This window comes from Oryx dammah, unplaced genomic scaffold (genome assembly GCF_014754425.2).
Source record: "Oryx dammah isolate SB20612 unplaced genomic scaffold, SCBI_Odam_1.1 HiC_scaffold_29, whole genome shotgun sequence".
NCBI classification, from domain to species: domain Eukaryota; kingdom Metazoa; phylum Chordata; class Mammalia; order Artiodactyla; family Bovidae; genus Oryx; species Oryx dammah.
Window position 1 is genome coordinate 20,017,917 of NW_024070213.1, and position 21,727 is coordinate 20,039,643.

The window sequence follows — 21,727 nt, forward strand, 5'->3', positions numbered from 1 at the left end:
TGGGCTCAGTGTTAGTCAGGTTAGGAACTGTGCCTAACAGAGAAGCTCTTTGTTTCTGTGAGTGTTGTGACTCTCCTATGGGGAGTCATACATGTGAATGTAGATAGACGAAGCAGATTGTCTATAAAATTAGGTGATGATAAAAATGAAGGCGCTAGTGGACATTTCTATCAATGGCATAAGTAGTTTGCTTTTAGTATTAATGGGAATGAAGAATTTACATGCTAAGATAACAGACTGAGAAACTAAACATATTTAATTGTTCATTTCCAGGTTCACTGCCAGATTCAGTTCTGGAATCAGATCTAGGAATGGACTTTTCCTTGGAAGCAGAATTAATCTCTGGTTGTTCTAACTTTCTCAATGCCCTGACTGACTTTCTTTTCAGTTTCTGAAAAATAACATGGTTTTACTACAGATGGAATTTCACAATGTGATAGGTATGAAAATATACAAGTCAGAAAACAGGAACATTTAGAAGTGACTGGGTGAGGATTTGGGAAGAAATTTGCAGCTTTTTTTTTCATCATGCAAGCAGGGTGGGGGTTCCAATTGTGATCTTTCCCAATTTTCCATTATTTATTGAAATCTTGGGAGAATGAAGTAAAAAAATAAAAACCCACCAACATTGTAAGATTCAAACGGTTGGATGGCATCACTGACTCAATAGACATGAATTTGAGCAAACTCTGGGAGATAGTGAAGGACAGGGAAGCCTGGCATGCTGCAGTCCATTGGGTCACAAAGAGTTGGGCACAAGCTTATCAACTGAGCACAGCACAGCAGCAATCATATTTTAAGGATAAAAGCGGGAATTTATATGTAAATTTTAGTTGTGTGTTCTAAATTTCACACAGAAATTAAATACAATCAGCCTGTATTTAGCCTGTGTTTGTAGGCTCCACACCTGCAGATTCAACAAACCCCAAGATTAAAAACATTTGAAAGAAAATTCCAGAAAATTCCTAAAAGCAAACTTAAATTTGACACATGCTGGCAGCTATTTGTATAACATTTACATTATATTTACAACTATTCATATTGAATTTACATTGTATTAGGTATTATAAATAACCTAGAGATGGTTTAAATTGCAGGAGGATATGTGTAGATTATATGCAAACACTATGCCATTTTGTATAAGAAACTTGAGGATCCCAGGATTTTGGTATCTGTGGGGAAGGGGTAAATCCTGGAACCAATCCTCTTTGATAGTGAAAGGTGACAGTATTAGATTATCTAGATCTTTTCTGTGTACTTAGGGATCCTAATCAGATTTAGGGAAGAATTTTCTTCAAACACAGTGATGATGGGTTGGCACTGAGACTCATAGTTGGTTATCTGTTCGTGCTTTGTCTTTTGGAATGGAGCCATATGGTTGCTTCCAAAGCAGGCAGAGACATGACTGTCATCACTAGTGTCTGCCCAAAGAAGTAAGAATTAGATTGACTGAAACCCTGACCATCCACACCTTACTATGTAAGAACTGCTGCCTGAAGCCAAATTTGTGTATATTTCTCTGTGTGTTTCTAGCTTTCTGGTCCATGACTAGTACCTGTCTTTCAACATCTACTCAAAAAGGTGAATGGCTGAACAGCTTGCTGATATATACTAGATGAGTCATTCTGTCCATCTGAAATTTAAGAGTCTTCAACGCTGTGTTATGACAGATACTAAGTACCATTCATCCTAATTTTGTTCTTGAAGACTAGGGAGATAACCACTGGTGGGTATTTGGACCCCCTGTAAGCACTGAAGAATTTCCACCCCCCCGCCAAAAACTCCATTCTCACTGATGAGAACATTTTTATGAGGATGAAGACATTTTTATGGTTCTGGTATTTCTACATTTAACAGCTCTCAAAATATTTAATTACTCCTCTTTCCCCAATTCACAACTACTCTCTCAGATGAACAAAGTCTCCTTTGAGGAGGGTTGAAGGTTGTGAAAACATATGGTATGAAAACTTGCAATGGTTTTGCAAGGTCATTTCTCAGTGAAAAGCAGCCTCCTCTTCAGTGGACTTTTTGTGAAGTGACTCAGAGTTGGAAGCTTGAGAAGTAATCTCTTGCAGCAATTTGGCATTTCATTTTCTCTTGCATAATTCAAAAAGTACCTTATCAGGCTCTGTATCTATTTGCAATCCTGGGAATACCATTCCTACTAGATTTCACCACAGATTCCTCAGGATCAATGCATGGTGTTTAGTGCTCTGCCTGGACTTGCTGTCCTCATGGTAATGATGGTTAACTGTTGCAACTGACAATTTTAGTGTACTCATTGCCAAAGTACACTAAAGTACTTACTCTTTTTCTCAGCAGCATTGGAAAGCTGATCTGTTCCTTTCTATAAAACAATGACATCTCTAATTTCCACTCCACTAGGCTTTTGTCAATGGAAAAATGTCACAAGCCATATCAGAAAACAAAGGATACTGCAGCTCTCAAGCCAGCACGCTACAGCTACCCCTGTGGTGAGCCCCAGGGGACCTCAAGATAGAAAGAGGGTGCCTGACATCAGTCAGCTGCTGTCACCAGTCCTCCACACCTCTCCCTCTCTCTCCCTCCTCTCAATGTTTCTCCCTAAGGAGACCCAGGATGAGAAAGCACAGGATACCAGTCCCAAGATAGCTGAGATGCATATCAAAGAAATGACTTCAGTAATTTTTTGGATCTTCCCATACATAGGAAAACACTAAATTCCTTAATTTGACATATCTGGTTTTCTTTAATTAGCAGTAATCTTTTGATGTTTCAACCACATGCTCTTGGTTACAAAACTTCTATATACACATCTGTGTCTTTTTTGCTGTCCTGCATACAGGGTCAGAGGGAGAGGGAGAGGGTGAGATGATTTGGGAGAATGGCATTGAAACATGTATAATATCATGTAAGAATTGAATCGCCAGTCTATGTCCAATGCAGGATGTGGCACGCTTGGGGCTGGTGCACAGGGATGACCCAGAGAGATGTTGTGGGGAGGGGAGTGGAGGGGGGTTCATGTTTGGGAATGCATGTACACCCGTGGTGGATTCATGTCAATGTATGGCAAAACCAATACAGAATTGTAAAGTAAAAAAAAAAAAAAAACAAAAACAACTTCTATATACCCTAGCTCCTCTCCTCACCTCCTCAGATCAGGTCTTTCAGGGTTACATAAGATACTGCCTCCTGGGTTAGTCCTAAAAATTCGCACAGAATAAAATATAACTCTCAACTTTTAGGTTGTGAGTATTTTTTTAGTTGAAACTAACCTTAGTTACGGGGATTCCCTGGTGGATCAGTGGTAAAGTATCCTGTCAGTGCAGGAGATGCCGGGTCCGATCCCTGGGTCAGGAAGATCCCTTGGAGAAGGAAATGGCAATCCACTCAAGTATTGTTGCCTGAGAAATCCCATGGACAGAGGAGCATGGCAGGTTACAGTCCATGGAGTAGCAAAAGAATTGAACACAACTCAGCGACTGAACAACAACAATAAATCCTTAGTTACAGATTCACATATTCAATTACATATTTGACATTTTCATTTGGTTATTTTATAGATCTCTCAAGCATAACATGCAAAAAGTAGAATTTTTGATTTCTATTTTTGCCATTTTTCAATTAACAGGTCTCCCTAAATCTTAGATAGCAGTGTACTCCCAATTGCTAAAGTAAAAACAATCTAAAAAGTTTTTTGGATCTTCTTTTTCTTCAATACCCTCCCCCTAACCCTACATCTTCACCTAACCAAATGACAAGATCTATCAGCTTTATCTACACAATATAGAGAATTCATTCACTAAAAAATTCCCTAACTTTATTTCTACTATCCAAATCTGAGCCACTGTGATTTCTCACGTGGGCTACTTAACTATGATAATTATTAGCTTGTCCCCCTAGTTGAACTCCTTTCCACCTTCAACACATACACTATCCAGTCTTCCTATAACCAAAGTGAACTTAAATCTACATAGGAATCAAATTATGTTGCACATGGTTTCAATCCTTCAGTTTCTTCCCATTGCACTTAAAAGGACATTCCTTCTCATGATCTAAGGCCCTTCATGACCTTGTGCTCACCCTTGGTTCACCAGGCTCTGGTCATTTAGTTCGTATTGTTCTTCCTCAAATACTTGCTCCTCAGGCACTGGTACTTAATGTGCCATCTTTTTGGTGTTATTTGTTTAAAATATTGCATGATTGGGTTATATTTGTGATTTAAGTCTCAGCTTGAAACGTCAGCTTCTCAGGTAGGTCTATTCTGACTATGCTATTTGAAGTTAACCATTATCTCCAGACATTTTTTTTTTCAGTTGTATTAATCATGACTTGTAACTGTTTACTTGATCATTATCTGTCTTCCATAATGTTTTCCTTGACTGTGCCTTGTGTGAAAGCATGGACTCTGTCACATTTCATTTGTATTTTCAGCACCCAGGATGCTGCCTGATGCTTAGGTATTCAGTGTGTGAACAGATATCTATTTATTAAAGGAGGAATAAAAGCAAGAAGAAATCTGCCTGCATTATCTGTAACTTCTTCACTACCTTCTTTTAGAAAAAGCCTGAAAACATATTTCACACACTAGGAGTGAAAAAGAATGTAAAAATACTCCTTTGAACCCTGAGTTATTGTTATTTCTTCATAATTTCTCAGAATTAACATAATCTTAGAAGATAAACCAGTTGCCTTAGCCCTATCACTTTTACCCTAAATATGTCAGTAATGAGAATGACTAAGAGATACAATCATAAAGCTTGTTTCCACATAAATACTCTTGGGCTCATAATATGAAGACATCGAACACAGAGCTTCCAAGAGTCCCATTAGCCCTCAGGGATCTTTGTTTCCATGCTTAATAAAACCCACATAAACTGGCCTCTGCTTAGGTAGGGAGTGGGAGCAATAGTCCTTAATACTATTGAAAAGATTATAAGCTTCAGCCTATGTGTCTTATTTTCTATTGCTTCTTTAACTTACAAGGTGTTCAGTAAATGTTTTTAAATGTATTAGTTTAATCAATATGTCTTTTGCACTCTCAGATTCAGAGATGAAAAAAATTAGCATATGAAACTCCTAGTGTAAAAGTAATTTTGACTTTCACTATATTTATTGACTATTTATAGACATTTCCTCCTCTGCACACAAAGTCTACCACTACTCTGGTCTGGTTAATAGCAAAGTTGATCTCTCCAAAATATCTTCACCACAGCATAACTGATGTGTTTTTGATGGAACACATAAGCTTTTGATTGAAGGCCTCATCTTATGGTATCTTGACGGTCAATATCCGGTGCAGTCTTAGTTTGCTAAAAGCAAGCTTGCACGTCTTGTGTGGCAAAACCTCCTTCAATGAGCACTAAGATTCTATTTAGGTTCTTCCTTTAGTCAATCTTACTTTATACAAACTTTCTAAATGATCTCTCCTTCTCTCATACAGTGTCCTTTCTTTCATTGTCCATGGTTTTGAACTCGTTGTGGCAATATTTATTTTAGTCACAATTAATATCTTTGTGGTGATTCTAATCAGTACTAATTTCTGCTACATTCAGAATTACACAGCATTTGATAAAAACCTGTCACCTTATTGAGTCTTTTCCAAAAGTTGAGCTTAGTTTGATTATCTGGAAGAATCCAGCTAGCATCATGAGGGACACAAATAGCAGCAAGATGCTGTTACAATTGTCCTGAAATGGTCAAACAATTTTGCATCTGGAGAAATGATTTGAAATCAACTATGAAGATACTTTTTCCTCTGGCACTTATTGTTAAGATATTAATTGCTCCATGTTCTGAAACATGTTTATAAAAGCACTGGAGAATGGGAGAGAAAGGAAACAGAAAGAAAGAAAACAGTGAGAGAGAGATGGAGAGAAAGAGAGATGGAGAGAAAGAGAGAGGTGGAGAGAAAGATGCAAAATAAGTTCTATCTGAGATTTCCTAAGTTCCAATTACAAGTACACTATAAGTACTTTTTAAGAGTAATTGGATGTATGAAACCATCATTAATGCAAGAATTAAAGATAATTAAGGGACATCTTGTCTTCTTTTGTCCTACAAAGTGATTGCTTATCTTCAGATCTGTTTACTTTATTAGCAATTCCTTCTTCGTAGGATATATTTTACCTTCCATAGCACCCTTAGAGATGCTTGTCTTAATTTTTTGTTCTCTAGAATTAGGAAGAGTGAATGGCTTGATGGACAGATTAAAGCTATCAACTCACCAACGATCACAGCTAATTCAGTCTCTGGCATAAAGTAGCTGGACGTGGCCACAAGATAGGCCAAGTAGTAGGCAATGAAAAGGAGGAGGAAGGAGATGACAGCTTTCATGGCTCTCACGTGAGCTTCCGTGCTGGGGTCTCTGCTCCCTGGGGCACGGAGCTGCATTCGTCTGGTGTGTCTGAACAGGGAGAGGATCAGGAGGAGAAATGAAATCAGAGACACAGAAAAGGGAAATAGTGTCAACAGATTGAGACGTATCTTGATGGAAGCATGCTGAGCTTTATGTACTCTGCATCTCCGACTTATATTTGTTTTCAACTTCATCTTGACACAATGCCTGAAATCATCGTCCAAACTGTTAATGACAGGAAGGCTAATGAATACCGAGAAGACCAAACACCCCAGCAGGATCCTAGGAATTGCACTCTCAAGTCTCCACTTCATCCAGAGGAAAAACGGATGGAAGAAATTTGCTATCTTGAGGAAATAGAAAATGCTGAGGCAGGTGGCAAACCAGACACTTAAATGGTTGGTTAATGTCCAGAAGTAGTCAATGATTCTCATTTGTTTACCACCAGTATAGACATCTGGGTACAGGACCAATATATTACAATCCAATAGTATTATACATAAGAGAGAAATTCTGGAGATGGCCAGGCTTGTGAGGATTAAATCAATGGAGGCAATCTTCTTGTGCTTGATCCAGTCCACACAGTTTACCAGTCCAATGAATGAATTCCCTAAGATCCCCAGTGAAAATTCCCCAGCTGCTATGAGAATTAAGATACCCTGCACTTCACTTGACATCGTAAAATGCAGAAATATCCAGTTCACTTCTAGTTGAACAGATGTAGTATCTACATCTATTTCTTGGATTTTGCTGTAATTTTCTTTATCCCTTTTGTTGTAGTCTGTCTTGAGATGGAGACTGAAATGACAAATGAAAACTGTTGCTGTCTTCCTTAAATCCTAGCTAGTCTTGAACAAGTAATGCAGTTGTCTGTCCCTGGACCCTATCTCTATCTATGTTCAGTTACTTTCTTTGCAGATTTTACTTTTCCACATGTGCTTCATTTAGGCTGAGCTATAGCTTGCTAGGATGCAAATTAGGCTGATTCACTTTCATGGTCTGGCACTTTCTCAGGCTATGTTTTGCAAATTTAGATCCATTAATTTGTAATGCACACTAGTAATTTTAATAGGGCTGCCAGATTTACCAAATAAACTTATAGTGAAAAAAGTGAAAGTGTTAGTTTCTCAGTCATGTCTGATTTTTTGCAGACTATAGACACTACAGACTATAGTCCTCCAGGCTCCTCTATTCATGGGATTCTCCAGACAAGAATATTGGAGTGGGAAGCCATTCCCTTCTTGAGGGAATCTTCCTGACCCAGGAATCAAACCCAGGTCTCCCATATTGTGGGCAAATTCTTTACCATTGGAACCACCAGGAAAAACCAAACTTACAGTACATCCAATTAAATTGAATTTCAGATAAACAATGAAAGAGTTTTTAGTGTATGTCCCAAATTACATGTGATTAGTACTTCTGGGAAGTACTGAAATTCAAATTTAACTAGGTGTCTTGTATTTTATCTAAACCTCAGGGATTTTTTTTTTTTCAATTAGAAAATGCACAAAAATTGAAATTTGAAGAAGAGTCTTAAATTTGGCAAAATATGGTTTTGATTACTACTAAACATCCAAAGTTTGAGTCAACACTGAGAGCTACATATTTTCAGGAAATTTAAAAGGTTAACACTAAAGAGAGTCTATTCAATTCTTAAAAAGTACCTCATTTGTCGTGGTTGTTCAGGTGAACAATTACATAGCGCAAGGTCTCTTAAAAGAAGGCACTACTAGACATGTGACATTTAAAGGTCATTTAATGTACATTTGTTATGCTGTATGTAAGAAGGTGAGGGAGCCATGGTGAAGAAGAGTATTGATTACCATTAGGATTTTCTTTTTCATTTAAAGTGTTCTCAAGAGCAGTTATATATACAAGAAGGAAAAGAGTAAAATCTTGTGCTTCATCCTACTCTTTACCCTCTGCTGTACCAAACTGCATCTGAATAATTAGGCCCTTGGGCTTCCCAGGTGACACTAGTGGTAAAGAATCCACCTGCCAATGCAGGAGACTTAAGAGACATGGGTTCAGTCCCTGGGTTGGGAAGATCCCCTGGAGGAGGGCATGGCAGCCCACTCCAATGTTCTTGCCTCGAGAATCCCAGGGACAGAGAAGCCTGGTGGGCTACAGTCCGTAGGGTCACAGAGAGTTGGACATGGCTGAAGCGACTTAGCGTGAACACACATTTAGGTCCTTAACCCTTCTAGATTGTTAGGCAGGGGACCTAAGATGAAATTAACCTCATTTTTACAGCCTAACTCCTGTTTTGAAATAGCTTCTCTAATTCAGAATTACAAACACTTTACCTCATTGTGTTTCTATGGAATAATTCTGGGAATCTCAGTACCTTCCAGAGAAATGCATATCTTTTCTAATCCTTCCTCAAAGTCCAGACATTTATTCTTGCATGTGGCCCTGACTTTGGACAAACTGCTTTCTCAATAGCAAAGTTCAAAGGTGACTGCCCTCCTCTGATCTTGGAAATAATCCCTGACTCGGGCACATCATTTTCTTCTCTACAGTGTTCTGGTGAATAACCTACTCACAATAAATAAAATGATACATTTACCCACATAAAGTTTAGACTAATGTAGATTTTATGTTTTACTAGTGTTGTTATAGCATGGAAGGTATGATGCAGCTGAAAGGGAAAAATAGTATAAAAGTTCCTCAAAAAACTCAAAATACAACTGTTATTTGATCCAGCAGCCTCATTTTTGGGTGTATATACAAGAGAACGGGAAATCAGGATCTTGAAAAAAGCAGGATCTTAGAGAGGTAATTTGTACTCTTAGGCTTACTGCAGCATTATTCACAATAGCTAAAATATAAAAACAACCTACCTGCTCACTGACAGATAAATGGATAAAGAAAACATAGCATAGACATATGGTGGGATATTATTTGGTCTTAAAGAAGAAAGAAATCTTCCAGTATGCAAAAACTTGGGTAAACCTGGAAGGTGTTATGCCAAGTGAAATGTTAGTTACAGAAAGACAAATTCTATATGATTCCACTTAGATAAGGTATTGAAAATAATCTAAGTCCTATAGCTAAGGGTAAAACAGTGGTTGTCAGGTCCTGAGGGAAGGAAGAAATGAATAGCTCCTATTAAACAAGTGCAGAGTTTCAGGGAATTCTCAAGTGGTCCAAGTTTAAGAATCTACCTTCCACTGCCGGGGACATGGGTTTGATCCCTGGTCAGGGAACTAAGATCCCACGTGCTGCAACTAAGGCTGTGTACCACAACTAGACAGCCTGCATTCTGTGTGCCGTGACTAAGATCTGATGAATAAATTATATATTTTTAAAAAGGAGTACAGAGTTCCATTATGGAAGATAAATAAGTGTAAATAAATAGAGGAAATAATAAATATAGAAGATAGAAAAATAGAGATCTGGTATAAAACATTGAGCACCTAATCAACAATACTGTCTCATACACAAAAATTTGTAAAACAATACGTTTCATGTTACATACCCTTACTTAATTAAAAAAGAAAAAGAAATTCTGCAAGAGAGCATTTTGTCACAAGTCTGCCACTTTAAGTCCCAGTGACAGTCACTGGAGATATTTGAAACACTGGAGATATAGAAAATAAAACATGAAAGACAGGACTTCAGATGGATGAAAGGAAACCTTCCCAGAAGCACAAATGTTATAAAACATTTATTTCATCAAAGCTTATAAAAGAATATATAGTTAATCCCAACATAGAATTTACAAATTCTTTGTAGACTATATTAGTATATTCAATCAAAAAAATCAATTTTTCTGTCTTTATCTTTTTGCAAATAAGTGTAGTTTTATATTTACTACTGTTGTCAGCACGTAAGTTACAATGCAGTTACTACAGAAAACAGTACAAAAGTTAATAAAACATTATAATATCTGATATACTAGAGATACAGTTGATGACATTTATTTACCTAAGACTAAATACTGTTACTTTGCAAAGTGAATTTTACATAATCTTATGCAGAAAAATTGATAATCCTCAGGTAATTAATATATTAATTTTAATAAAAGGAAATGAGTAGATTGAAATAGACCTGAATTCAACACAGAGAATGATGGGGGCCAATTGTAGAGTCAGATCAGAAGAGACATGACTTTAGACGTGCCAGATCAAATGTTTCAATAACACTCTAGAGAGGAAGGATTTGATATTCACAGTAGAACCACATTTTATTAATGAGTCTTATTTTTCTCTTTTTGCTTTTTTTTTTAACTTACTCTGTATATTACAGACATAATGCTTTTTTAGTGACAGTATGTAGTTATACCACAGTGCATGATAGTTTCTTCCCAGTTCATTTCTTTTCTAAAGTCCTGAATGGGAAAAAGAAAATACCTGCAGGTCTTACTTCTACCCAAGATCATCCTTCTACCCAAGTTACAAAGAGTACTTAGGAACGCCCCTTAAAGGGAGATGATTGAATGGGTTCTATTCCTAGCCCAGTGCTGCCTGTTAAGCAAGTTGTTTGTGACAAAATTTAATTTCAAGGAAATGAATAGAAGATGCCTGAGTAAGGTCACCAGGAAATATTAAGTGGGAGACCACCAGAAGTATCACTCACTTGGGAGGAGAAAAGTGTGTAATTGGGAAACTAAACTAGTTAAGACAGAAGAGATCTGAGTTCGTAGTTCATATGTCAAACTGGAGGGATTCAGCAGAGCCATAACGGGAGAACAGTTAAGGACCAGCAATGAAACTGTATGATAGAGGGGGGAAAAGAGAGAGAGAGAGAAACCACTGGGGTTTCAGATGTACTTTCCATGGGATTTTCCAGGCAAGGATACTGAAGTGGGTTGCCACTCCTTTCTCCAGGGAATCTTCCCAACCCAAGGATAGAACTCCAGTTTCTTGCATTGCAAGTAGTTTCTTTACCATCTGAGCCACCAGGGAAGCCCAGATGCACTTTAGTAGGGGCCAAAATAAAATCTTAAGGGAATTTAAGTAGGCATTACAAGCCCAATACTGGCAGTGAAGAGACAAAATCAGAAGTGTGCGCTCTGAAATTCTTTTAGGAAAGGGAGTGTGAAGATGAAAATGTCTGTGGTGTAAAAAGACACAAAAGATATATCCATTAGTGTGCTAATGGGTCTCGCTACTCTTCAAAGCTGTGTACCCAAAATCAACAGAAAAGCTGGAAAACAATTAAAATGGACCTATGATAGAAAAGTGAGTTTTTTTATTAGAAAATAAGGTTTGCTATTAAAGTCCTTTTATAAAACCAAATTTTATATCATGCACTGTTTTCCCACATCTCAGCATCCCGACAGCTGCCAGCCTCAGCTTGTTATTTCCAACAATTAAAAACAGTGAGTGACCTAAGGGATAAAGAATTGCTATAATCTCTCTAGACATCATAGCTAACTTGCCTTCTTTCATAAAGTAGCTAAATGTTGCCAAAAGACAGGCCAGGTAGTATACAAAAAGGAAGAAAAGAAATGAGGTCACTGTTTTCATGGCCTCCACCTGGGCCTCTGTGCTGGAGTCTCTGGATCCTGTAACACTGGATTTCATTTGTTACTTTGTCTCCATAGGGATGTAATTAAAAAGAAAAATGAGATCAATGACACAGTAAATGGAATAATTGCTAACAGGTTAAACAGTGTCAATGGGTCGAAGTACTGAATTTTACTCACATGGAACAATTCGGTGACGTTTCTTTTATGTTTTCAATTTTAAGAAATTCATAATCAGAATTTGTTAACATTGCTTGTATAAGGCTGATCAACATGGAAATGGCCAGGGACCCCAGCAGGCTCCAGTGAAACACCCTCTCGATTCTCCACTTCAGCCAGAGAAAAATTCGGTGGAAGAAATTGGCTATCTTGAAGAGACAGAAGACATTGAGGCAGGTGGCAAACCACATACTTAAGTAGTTGGTGAATGTCCAGAAGATATTAAGAACTACTTTTATTTTCTCATTTTCATAAATACCTGAGTAGAGTGCCAGTATGGTGCCGTTGAGTGTCATTACACAAAGCAAACAAATTCTGGAGAAAGCTAAACTGGAGAGGATGTAGTCAGTTGTGGAGATCTTTTTCTTCTTAATCCAATCAAAAAATATATATTACTAGTCCAATGTATCCATTCACAAACATTCCTATGATGAATTCTGCAGTCGTTATGGTCAGAAAGATGTGGTCTTCTATACTGAACATGTCGAGAGAGACCACCCTAATCTCAAATATTACTGCAAGATGACCAGCAGAGCACGACAAATACATTCTTCAAATCATAGAATGATTTTTTTTTACTTTGCCATTATTTTGACTTTGATATCCTCCGAAAGTTCCAAGCTCTCCTCTGAAACAATTGCCTCTACATTTATGAAGAATAAGCCATCTGATTGTTGAAAACAGCATGACCAGATTTGTAGCCTGGGTAAATTATAATTATCACCCCTGACTGAGTGATAACTGAAATGTCTTGCTGAAATTGATCTCATGCAAATTAAGAGATTACATTTCATGAATTTGCAATAGGCTTCTTGCTATTAAGTTCTGCAATTTGGATGGGTCAAGCTGAATTTCAAATAGGGAGGCACAAAAAAGCAAACATAAACACCCATTTAATAAAACTCAAAATGTGTAAATGAAACTTCATTTTCATTACCATAGATTATAAATTTCTCACAAGTCAAGTCTCCTTGTGAAAATGGATTTTAGTTTTGGAAAGAGTGCAATCAGATACAAATTAGTCATGATACAAAACTAGTTTACATGATTGATTTTATGTGTTTTAAACTCTCTTCCCTACAGCCTGTGCACTTGAAATTCTTCTTATTGAGTTTATTATTGAGTTCAAGGCCTTTACCAGTAAGAGGCAGAAAGAAGTAGAACATGTTCGCATTTAGGCAATGGTGTGAAGTGTGAACGAGAGGTTTAGATTCATTTTTCCTGTGAAGATAAACACATCTGGCTCCATTATAGCATTAGATTCAAAATTATTCAAGACAGAAACAAGAAGAAGTATTTAGAATAATGGTAGATATGAATGATTTCCAATGGCACATAATAAAAATGGAATGCAAACAATTGAGAGAAGGGAGAGACCCTTTTGTTGATTTCTTTCTGCTTATATCAGGATTCTCTGGGGAACAAAATATTTCCTTCTTTTGTGGAAACCCTTCACAATCCCCAGCACCTTCAGAAAAGCCTCTCTCTGCTTTCTGTTTCCCATTAGCAGGATGAATGGATGGCTCAATGGGAAAATGGCAGCTCTTAGGCCACCAAACATCAACTCCAGTTTTCCATGAGGAATCAGAAAGCTAGATCTTACAATGAGAAAAACTGCATAGTACATAATGAAAAGAGCCAGAAAGATGACCATTGTCTTTATGACCCTCATGTGGGCCTCTATGCTAGGGTCTCTGGACCCAGTGGCATGAAGTTTCATTTGCTTGGTGTGTGAAAGTGAGAAAAATAAAAGGACAAATGAGACCAGGCAAAGAATAAAGGGAACCATAGCCCCCAGGTTCAGGATAATCAATTTGAAAGCAGTTGGGATTTTACTTACTTTGAACTCCTAAATAATGTTTGCTTCATTATTGATTCTGACATCATAAAATGAATCACTATTCAGTAAAACACTAACAACTGAGGAGATGAGAAAGGACATAGGAAAAATCCCAAGGATACCTGTTCATCTTCAGCTTCAGCCAGAGGAAAACTGGGTGGGGTATACTGGCTATCTTGAGTAAATAGAAGACGCTGAGGCATGAAGTAAACCAGACAGTTGAATGATTGCAAGTTGTCCAGAAAATATCCAAAATGTTCATCATCTCACCATGCCTGTATGTATCTGGAAAGAGCACCATAATAAAACCATCCATATATATCACACACAAAAAACAGATTCTGGAGGTGGCCAGGCTGACCAGGATGACGTCAGTCAAGGAGACAGCTCTCTTTTTGAGCCAGTCACTGCAATTTACCAGTACAATGAATCCATTTCCCCAAATTCCTATCATCCATCACCAGTAATCAAGAACATATACATTGCCTCCATTGTACCTGGTATATCAGCAGAGCTTTCTGATTTAGATTATCTACTGATGATGACTGACTTTCAGCTGTCCAGTAAAGAATGGTATGTATGTCTGCCACTTAGGGCATGCTGCAGTTATCTTTTATTTGCCTTCTATATCAGTTGTGATCAGGTTGAGAAGATAGCCGGTTCTACTCTGAGTTAGAACTGCCCAAAGACTTCGCTGACCAAGACCAGTAATTCCTTTCCTGTGTAGTGATGATTGAAAAGCTCTAAAATGCAAATAGGAATGGATCTGATTTCTGGTATTTGCACCATCTTTCTCATTTTAAACTCTGTGTGTTTTAGATTCATCAATCTATGTCGGCCAGGGACTTCAAAAAGAATCAATTACTTGGAAAACACAGCTAAGCTTTAATTTAGTGATGTGGCATCATTACCATCTCTAATAACTTGAAGAGTTTCCCTAAAACTGTGGTCTATTTTCTACAAATGCAGTTTTTGGAGCTTAAAAATAATTGTGAATTTAAAGTGCAGACAATTAACAGCAATAATTTCAGACTAATTGATTGTGACATCTTCAGGAATGAGAGAGGTAGCCAATGAAAATCCTACTTGATCTTTACAGCAGGAGAAATTATGCATCTGCTGGGCCAAAAAACCGACTATAGTTGCCACAGGGGAAAGACAAATTTTATCTGTTTTCTAGTCCTAAACCATTTTACAGATTCAGAGCCCTTTCATGGCCCTGCAGCACTGCCACACGGTTACATTACAGATCTTCTCAAGACTTTCCTTGGTGCTATTTATTAGAATGATTCTGAAAAATACTCAGAACTTTGAGGTGTTAATGGATATTAAACCTGAATTGACATTAATTCTTGAGGACACCAAACATCAATAAAAAACAGAGGCTTACATTGGATACATATTGAACCATAATTGGACAAAGTAATTCTCATGGGGTTATTCAGTGATTATTGCAGCCATGGAATTAAAAAATGCTTACTCCTTAAAAGGAAAGTTATGACCAACTTAGCATATTAAAAAGCAGATACATTACTTTGTCAACAAAGGTCCATCTAGTCAAGGCTTTGGTTTTTCCAGTAGTCATGTATGGATGTGAGAGTTGGACTATAAAGAAAGCTAAGCGCTGAAGAATTGATGCTTTTGAACTGCAGTGTTGGAGAAGACTCTTGAGAGTCCCTTGGAGTGCAAGGAGATCCAACCAGTCCATCCTAAAGGAGATCAGTCCTGGGTGTTCATTGGAAGGACTGGTGTTGAAGCTGAAACTCCAATACTTTGGCCATCTGCTGTGAAGAGCTGACTCATTTGAAAAGACCCTGATCCTGGGAAAGATTGAAGGCAGGAGGAGAAGGGGATGACAGAGGATGAGATGGTTAGATGGCATCACTGACTCAATGGACATGGGTTTGGGTAGACTCCGGCAGTTGGTGATGGACAGGGAGGCCTGGCATGCTGCAGTTCATGGGGTCACAAGGAGTTGGACATGACTGAGTGACTGAACCGAACTGAAATGTACAATTGGAATAAAATCCATGAAAACTTGAAAAATCCCCACATTGTTCTTCATATGTATGGTGAAAGCAAAAGTGTCAGCTGCTCAGTTGTGTCTGACCCTTTGGGACCCCTTGGGCTGTAGTTCTCTAGGCTCCTCTGACCATGGGATTCTCCAGGCAAGCCATTCCCTTCTCCAGGGGATTTTCCTGACCCAGGGATTGACCAGAATCTCCTGCCTTGCAGGCAGATTCTTTACCATCTGAGCCACCAGGGAAGCCCCTTATATGTATGGAATTAGAGCTAAATGGTGAATGGAATCCTCCAAACTTCTTGCTCTAACAGCATAATATATGGAAAAAATAATTCATGCTCAGGAGAATTGCCAACATTTCCTCCATCATCATTTGGGGATGGTGAAACTTACCAAATAAGTTAAGTAATAACTTATTATTCTCCATTAATAATATGTTGTTACATATCATTGGATTCCTATTTTATTGGGTGTTGCAATTAAGAACGAGTGAAATATCTTTTCCAAGTTTATGGAAATGATTTTTTTCTTTAGATTAATAAATCTAGGCAATTATTTGGACAGATTTCCTAATATTGGCTTATTCTTACATTCCTGATATAAAATCTGCTAGTCTTGGTATCCCATTATATTTGGGAAATGTTGTCTATTTCTGTATTCTATGATGATTCTTATATTGATATTCACAACCCAAAGTGAAGAAGTAGGATTAAATTAGTTTTCTAGAGTTCAGACAGGTTCTTGTAGTAACATAAAATTTGCTTCACAAAATTTTTTTTAAGTTTGTTTTTCCTTTTATATAATCTAGAATGGCTCAGATGAAGCTAAGTTTGGTAGAATTTGTTTTTCATCTGAGCCTACAGCTATTTTTTTTATTGTAACTTTTTGACAATGTCCACTTATTCTTTTATTCAAGTTAGTATGTTTATGTTTTCTTTTCTTCTAAAGTTTGTTATTAGTTAAGATCTATGTTCCTATCTATTTCACTCAAGTTTTAAAAGTTATTCAAAAGGAATAATTGGAGCGGGCAGTCATTCCCTTCTCCAAAGGATCTTCCCAAGCCAGGGATTGAAGCCAGCTCTCCTGCATTGCAGGCAGATTCTTTACCATCTGAGCCACCAGGGAAGCCCATTAAGCTTTCTACATTTATAAGGCAAGAAGAGGATGTTGCCCTACTAGTCACATTTCAAGAACTCATATTTTGAATAGTTGCTGACTTTATCCTCCACCCAATTCCAAACTCCTCACTATATTCACTGAAATTCAGGCAAATCATCAGCAAAAATATTCTCATAAATTTTTCTAACAGCCCATTTTATCTATTTGCTTGAACTCGGAGTCTTTTTTAAAAAAGCTTTTTATTTTGTGTTGGAGTATAGTTGATTAACAATGTTATAATAGATTCAGGTGAACAGCAAAGGGGCCTAGCCATACGTATACATGTATCCACACCCTGCCCCCACCTCACCAGGTTTCCTCCCATCCAGGCTGCCATATAACATTGAGCAAAGTTCTATGTGTGATACAGTAGGTCCTTGTTGGTTACCTAATTTAAATATACCAATGTGTACATGTCCATCTGGGCTTCCCTTGTGGTCCAGACAGTAAAATATCTGCCCACAATGCAGGAGACTCAGGTTCTCTCTCTTGCTCGGGAAGATTCCCTGGAGGAGGAAATGGCAACCAACTCCAGTACTCTTGGAGAATTCCATGGACAGAGGAGCCTGGAGAGCTGGAGTCCTTGGAATCACAGAATGTCAGACACGACTGAGTGACTAACATGCATCTGTATGTCCACCCCAAATTCCCTAACTATCCCGTCCCTCCATCCTTTTGCTCAGCAGCCATAATTTGGTTCTCTAAGTCTGTGAGTCTCTTTCTGTTATGTAAGTAATGAATTTGGAGTCAATTTTTGTTTTACTGGACAACTTTGGGAGTTTGGTGAAGGCTATGATTTCCTCAGAGTAATGTTTTTAAACAAATTAAAAACATATGAATTTCAAAGGAATCCAGATAGATTCAAACATATGCATTTATATTTTTAATGTGACTTAGTAATTTACTGACCTAATAATGACATCACTATCACAATAATGATTTGTAGTTTCTGAAGGTGAAAACCTATAAGTACTGCTAATGTTTCTGTGACTGTACTTGCATTCAAACCAGAAGGAAAGCTAGACTTATGTTAAAAACTACTAAAAATATAAATATTTGGTGTCCACACACATTCATAGATATTTTATTTTTTATTTCTTTAAATTTTTAAAAAGTCTTTATTGAATTTGTTAAAATATTACTTCTGTGTTATGTTTTGTTTTTTTGACTGAGAGGCCTATGGAATCTTAGCTCCCTGACCAGGGACTGAACCCTCACCCTGTGAATTGGAAGTGTGGTGTCTTAACCACTAGACCATCAGGGAAGTCTCCAAAGACAATTTTATTTAAAAAAAACTTAAATTATTTAACTGGAGGATAATTGCTTTACAATGTTGCATTGGTTTCTGCCATACATCAACATGAATCAGCCATAGGTATATATATACCTATCTGCTCCCTCTTGAACCTCCCTCCCACCTCCCACCCCATCCCACCCCCCCAGGTTGTCACAGAGCACTGCACTGAGTTCCCTGCATCATATAGCAAATTCCCACTACTTGTTTTTCATATGGTAATGTCAGTCAGTCAGTTCAGTCACTCATTTTTAACTGACTCTTTGCGACCCCACTGACTGCAGCACGCCAGTCCCCCCTGTCCATCACCAACTCCCAGAGATTGTTCAAACTCATGTCCATTGAGTCGGTGATGCCATCCAACTGTCTCACCCTCTGTCATACCCTTCTCCTCCTTCCTTTGATCTTTCTCAGCATCAGAGTCTTTTCCTAGGAGTTAGTTCTTCGCATCAGATGGCCAAAGTATTGGAGCTTCAGCTTCAGCATCAGTCCTTCCAATGAATATTCATTTTGCTCAGCAGCCACTGATTTCCTTTAAAATTGACTTGTTTGATCTCCTTTCAGTCCAAGGGACTCTCAAGATTCTTCTCCAATACCACAGTTCAAAAGCATCACTTCTTCAGTGCTCAATTTTCTTTATGGTTCAACTCTCACATCCATGCATGACCACTGGAAAAACCATAGCTTTGACTAGATGGACCTTTGTTGGCAAAGTAATGTCTCTGCTTTTTAATATGCTGTCTAGGTTTGTCATAGCTTTTCTTCAAAGGAGCAAGCATCTTTTAATTTCATGGCTGCAGTCACCAGCTCTGGTGATTTTGGAGCCCCTCAAAATAAAGTCTCTCACTATTTCATTGTTTCCCTATCTATTTGCCATGAAGTGATGCAACTGGATGCCATTATCTTCGCTTTTTGAATGTTGAGATATAAGCCAGCTTTTCACTCTCCTCTTTCACTTTCATCAAGGGCTCTTTAGTTCTTTTTTGCTTTCTGCCATAAGGAGGGTGTCATCTGTGTATCTAAGGTTATTGATACTTTTCCTGGCAATCGTGATTCCAGCTTGTGCTTCATCTAACCCAATATTTCTCATGATGTACTCTTCATTTAAGTAAAATAAGCAGGGTGACTATATACAGTCCTGATGTACTCCTTTCCCAATTAGGAACTAGTCTGTTGTTCCTTGTCCAGTTCTAACTGTTGCTTCTTGACCTGCATACATATTTCTCAGGAAGCAGGTCAGCTGGTCTGGTATTCCCATCTCTTGAAGAATTATCCATAGTTTGTTGTGATTCACACAGTCAAAGGCTTTGGCATAGTCTATGAAGCAGAAGTAGATGTTTTTCTGGAACTCTTGCTTTTTTGTTGATCCAATGAATTTTGCCAATTTGACCTCTGGTTCTTCTGCCTTTTCTAAATCCAGCTTGAACATCCGGAATTTCTCAGTTCATGTACTGTTGAAGCCTGGCTTGGAGAATTTTGAACATTACATTGGTAGCGTGTGAGATGAGTGCAATTGTGCAGTAGTTTGAACATTCTTTGGCATTGCTTTTCTTTGGGGTTGGAATGAAAACTGACCTTTTCCAGTCTTGTGATCACTGCTGAGTTTTCCAAATTTGCTGGCATATTGACTGCAGTACTTTAACAGCGTCATCTTTTAGGATTTGAAATAGCTCAGCTGGAATTTCTTCACCTCCACTAGCTTTGTTCGTAGTGATGTTTCTTAGGGCCTTTCACTTTATACTCTTGGATGTCTGGCTCTAAGTGAGTGATCACCATTGTTGGTATCTGGATCATCTTTGCCTGAAATGTTCCCTTGGCCTCTCTAATTTCCTTGGAGAGATCTCTAGTCTTTCCCATTCTATTGTTTTCCTCAATTTCTTTGCATTAATCATTGGAGAAATGCTGATAAAATGAGAATATCACTTCACACCCATTAGGATGCTTATAATGAAAAATCTAGAAAATAACAAATGTTGCAGAGAATAGGAGAACTTTGAAACATCATACATTCATGTAAGAGTGTAAAATGATACAGCTACTAGGCAAAACAGTTTGGTGGTTCCTGAAAAAGTTAAATATGTTGCTAATGAGGAGAGGGGTGAGGGAGAGATGGACTGAGAGTTTAGGGTTACTAGGTGCAAACGATTCCACATGGAATGGAAGGACAACCGTGTCCTACTGTACAGCACGGAATCATGTTCAATGTCCTGGGATAAACCATAATGGAAAGCAATAAAAAAGAACATACATAATTGGTGACACAGTAGTAAAGAATCTGCCTGCCAGTGTAGGAGACGCAGGAGGCACAGGTTCGATCCCCGGGTCAGGAAGACGCCCTGGAGGAGGAGCTGGCACCCCGCTCCAGTGTTCTTGCCTGGAGAATCCCATGGATGGAGGAGCTGGGTAGGGTACACAGTCCATGAAGTTGCAGCATCGGAAAAGACTGAACAACTGAGCACAGCACATAAGTGAGTCACTTCACTGCTGGACAGAAGTTAACACAACATTGTAAATCAACTATATATATATATATATATATTTGAAAGCTTCATATAGGAATTACCATGCTGCTGCTGCTAAGTCGCATCAGTCGTGTCCGACTCTGTGTGACCCCATAGACAGCAGCCCATCAGGCTCCTCTGTCCCTGGGATTCTCCAGGCAAGAACACTGGAGTGGGTTGCCATTTCCTTCTCCAATGCATGAAAGTGAAATGTGAAAGTGAAGTCGCTCAGTCGTGTCCGACTCATAGCGACCCCATGGACTGCAGCCTACCAGGCTCCTCTGTCTGTGGGGTTCTCCAGGCAAGAGTACTGGAGTGGGGTGCCATTGCCTTCTCCAAGGAATTACCATATGACCCAGTAATTCCACTTTCAGACATATTCTGAAAATAGGGACACAGATAGTTGTACCTTAATATGGGTTGCAGAATATTCACAATACCAAAGGTATTTTGGAATACCTTTGAAATTTTACCCAGCCACAAAAAAGGAATGAAGATCCAAAACATGCTATAACATGAAAACATTATGCTGAGTGAGAGAAGCCAGTCATAAAAGAACAAATTTTATATGATTTTACTTGTATGAAGTATCTAGAATAAATCGATTAATAAAGCCAGAAAGTAGATTAGAGGTTCCAGGAAGTGGGAGATGGAGAATTGAGAGTTACAGCTGAGAGGGTACAGAGTTTTTGTTTGGGGTGACAGAGGTTTTGGAAATAGTGGTGATGGTTGTACAATACTGTAAATGTAACAATACCACACAGAATTATACACTTAAAATGTTAAAGTGGAAAACGTTGCATTGTCTATATTTTACTACAATAAAAAGATATTTAAAATAAATACATAAATGTAAAACTTTAGAACTGCACACCATAAAAG

General features: G+C 38.1%; 1 protein-coding gene and 1 pseudogene across 1 annotated transcript; both read right to left on the bottom strand.

Annotated features, from left to right (window-relative positions):
• Positions 1-6,075: 6,075 nt before the first annotated feature.
• LOC120857980 (taste receptor type 2 member 7-like) lies at positions 6,076-7,014 on the bottom strand. Its single transcript, XM_040233898.1, has one exon. The coding sequence runs from the start codon at positions 7,012-7,014 to the stop codon at positions 6,076-6,078; it is 939 nt and encodes a 312-aa protein (XP_040089832.1).
• A 4,542-nt stretch (positions 7,015-11,556) lies between these two features.
• On the bottom strand, positions 11,557-21,223 carry LOC120857981 (annotated as a pseudogene).
• Between the last annotated feature and the right edge of the window lie 504 nt (positions 21,224-21,727).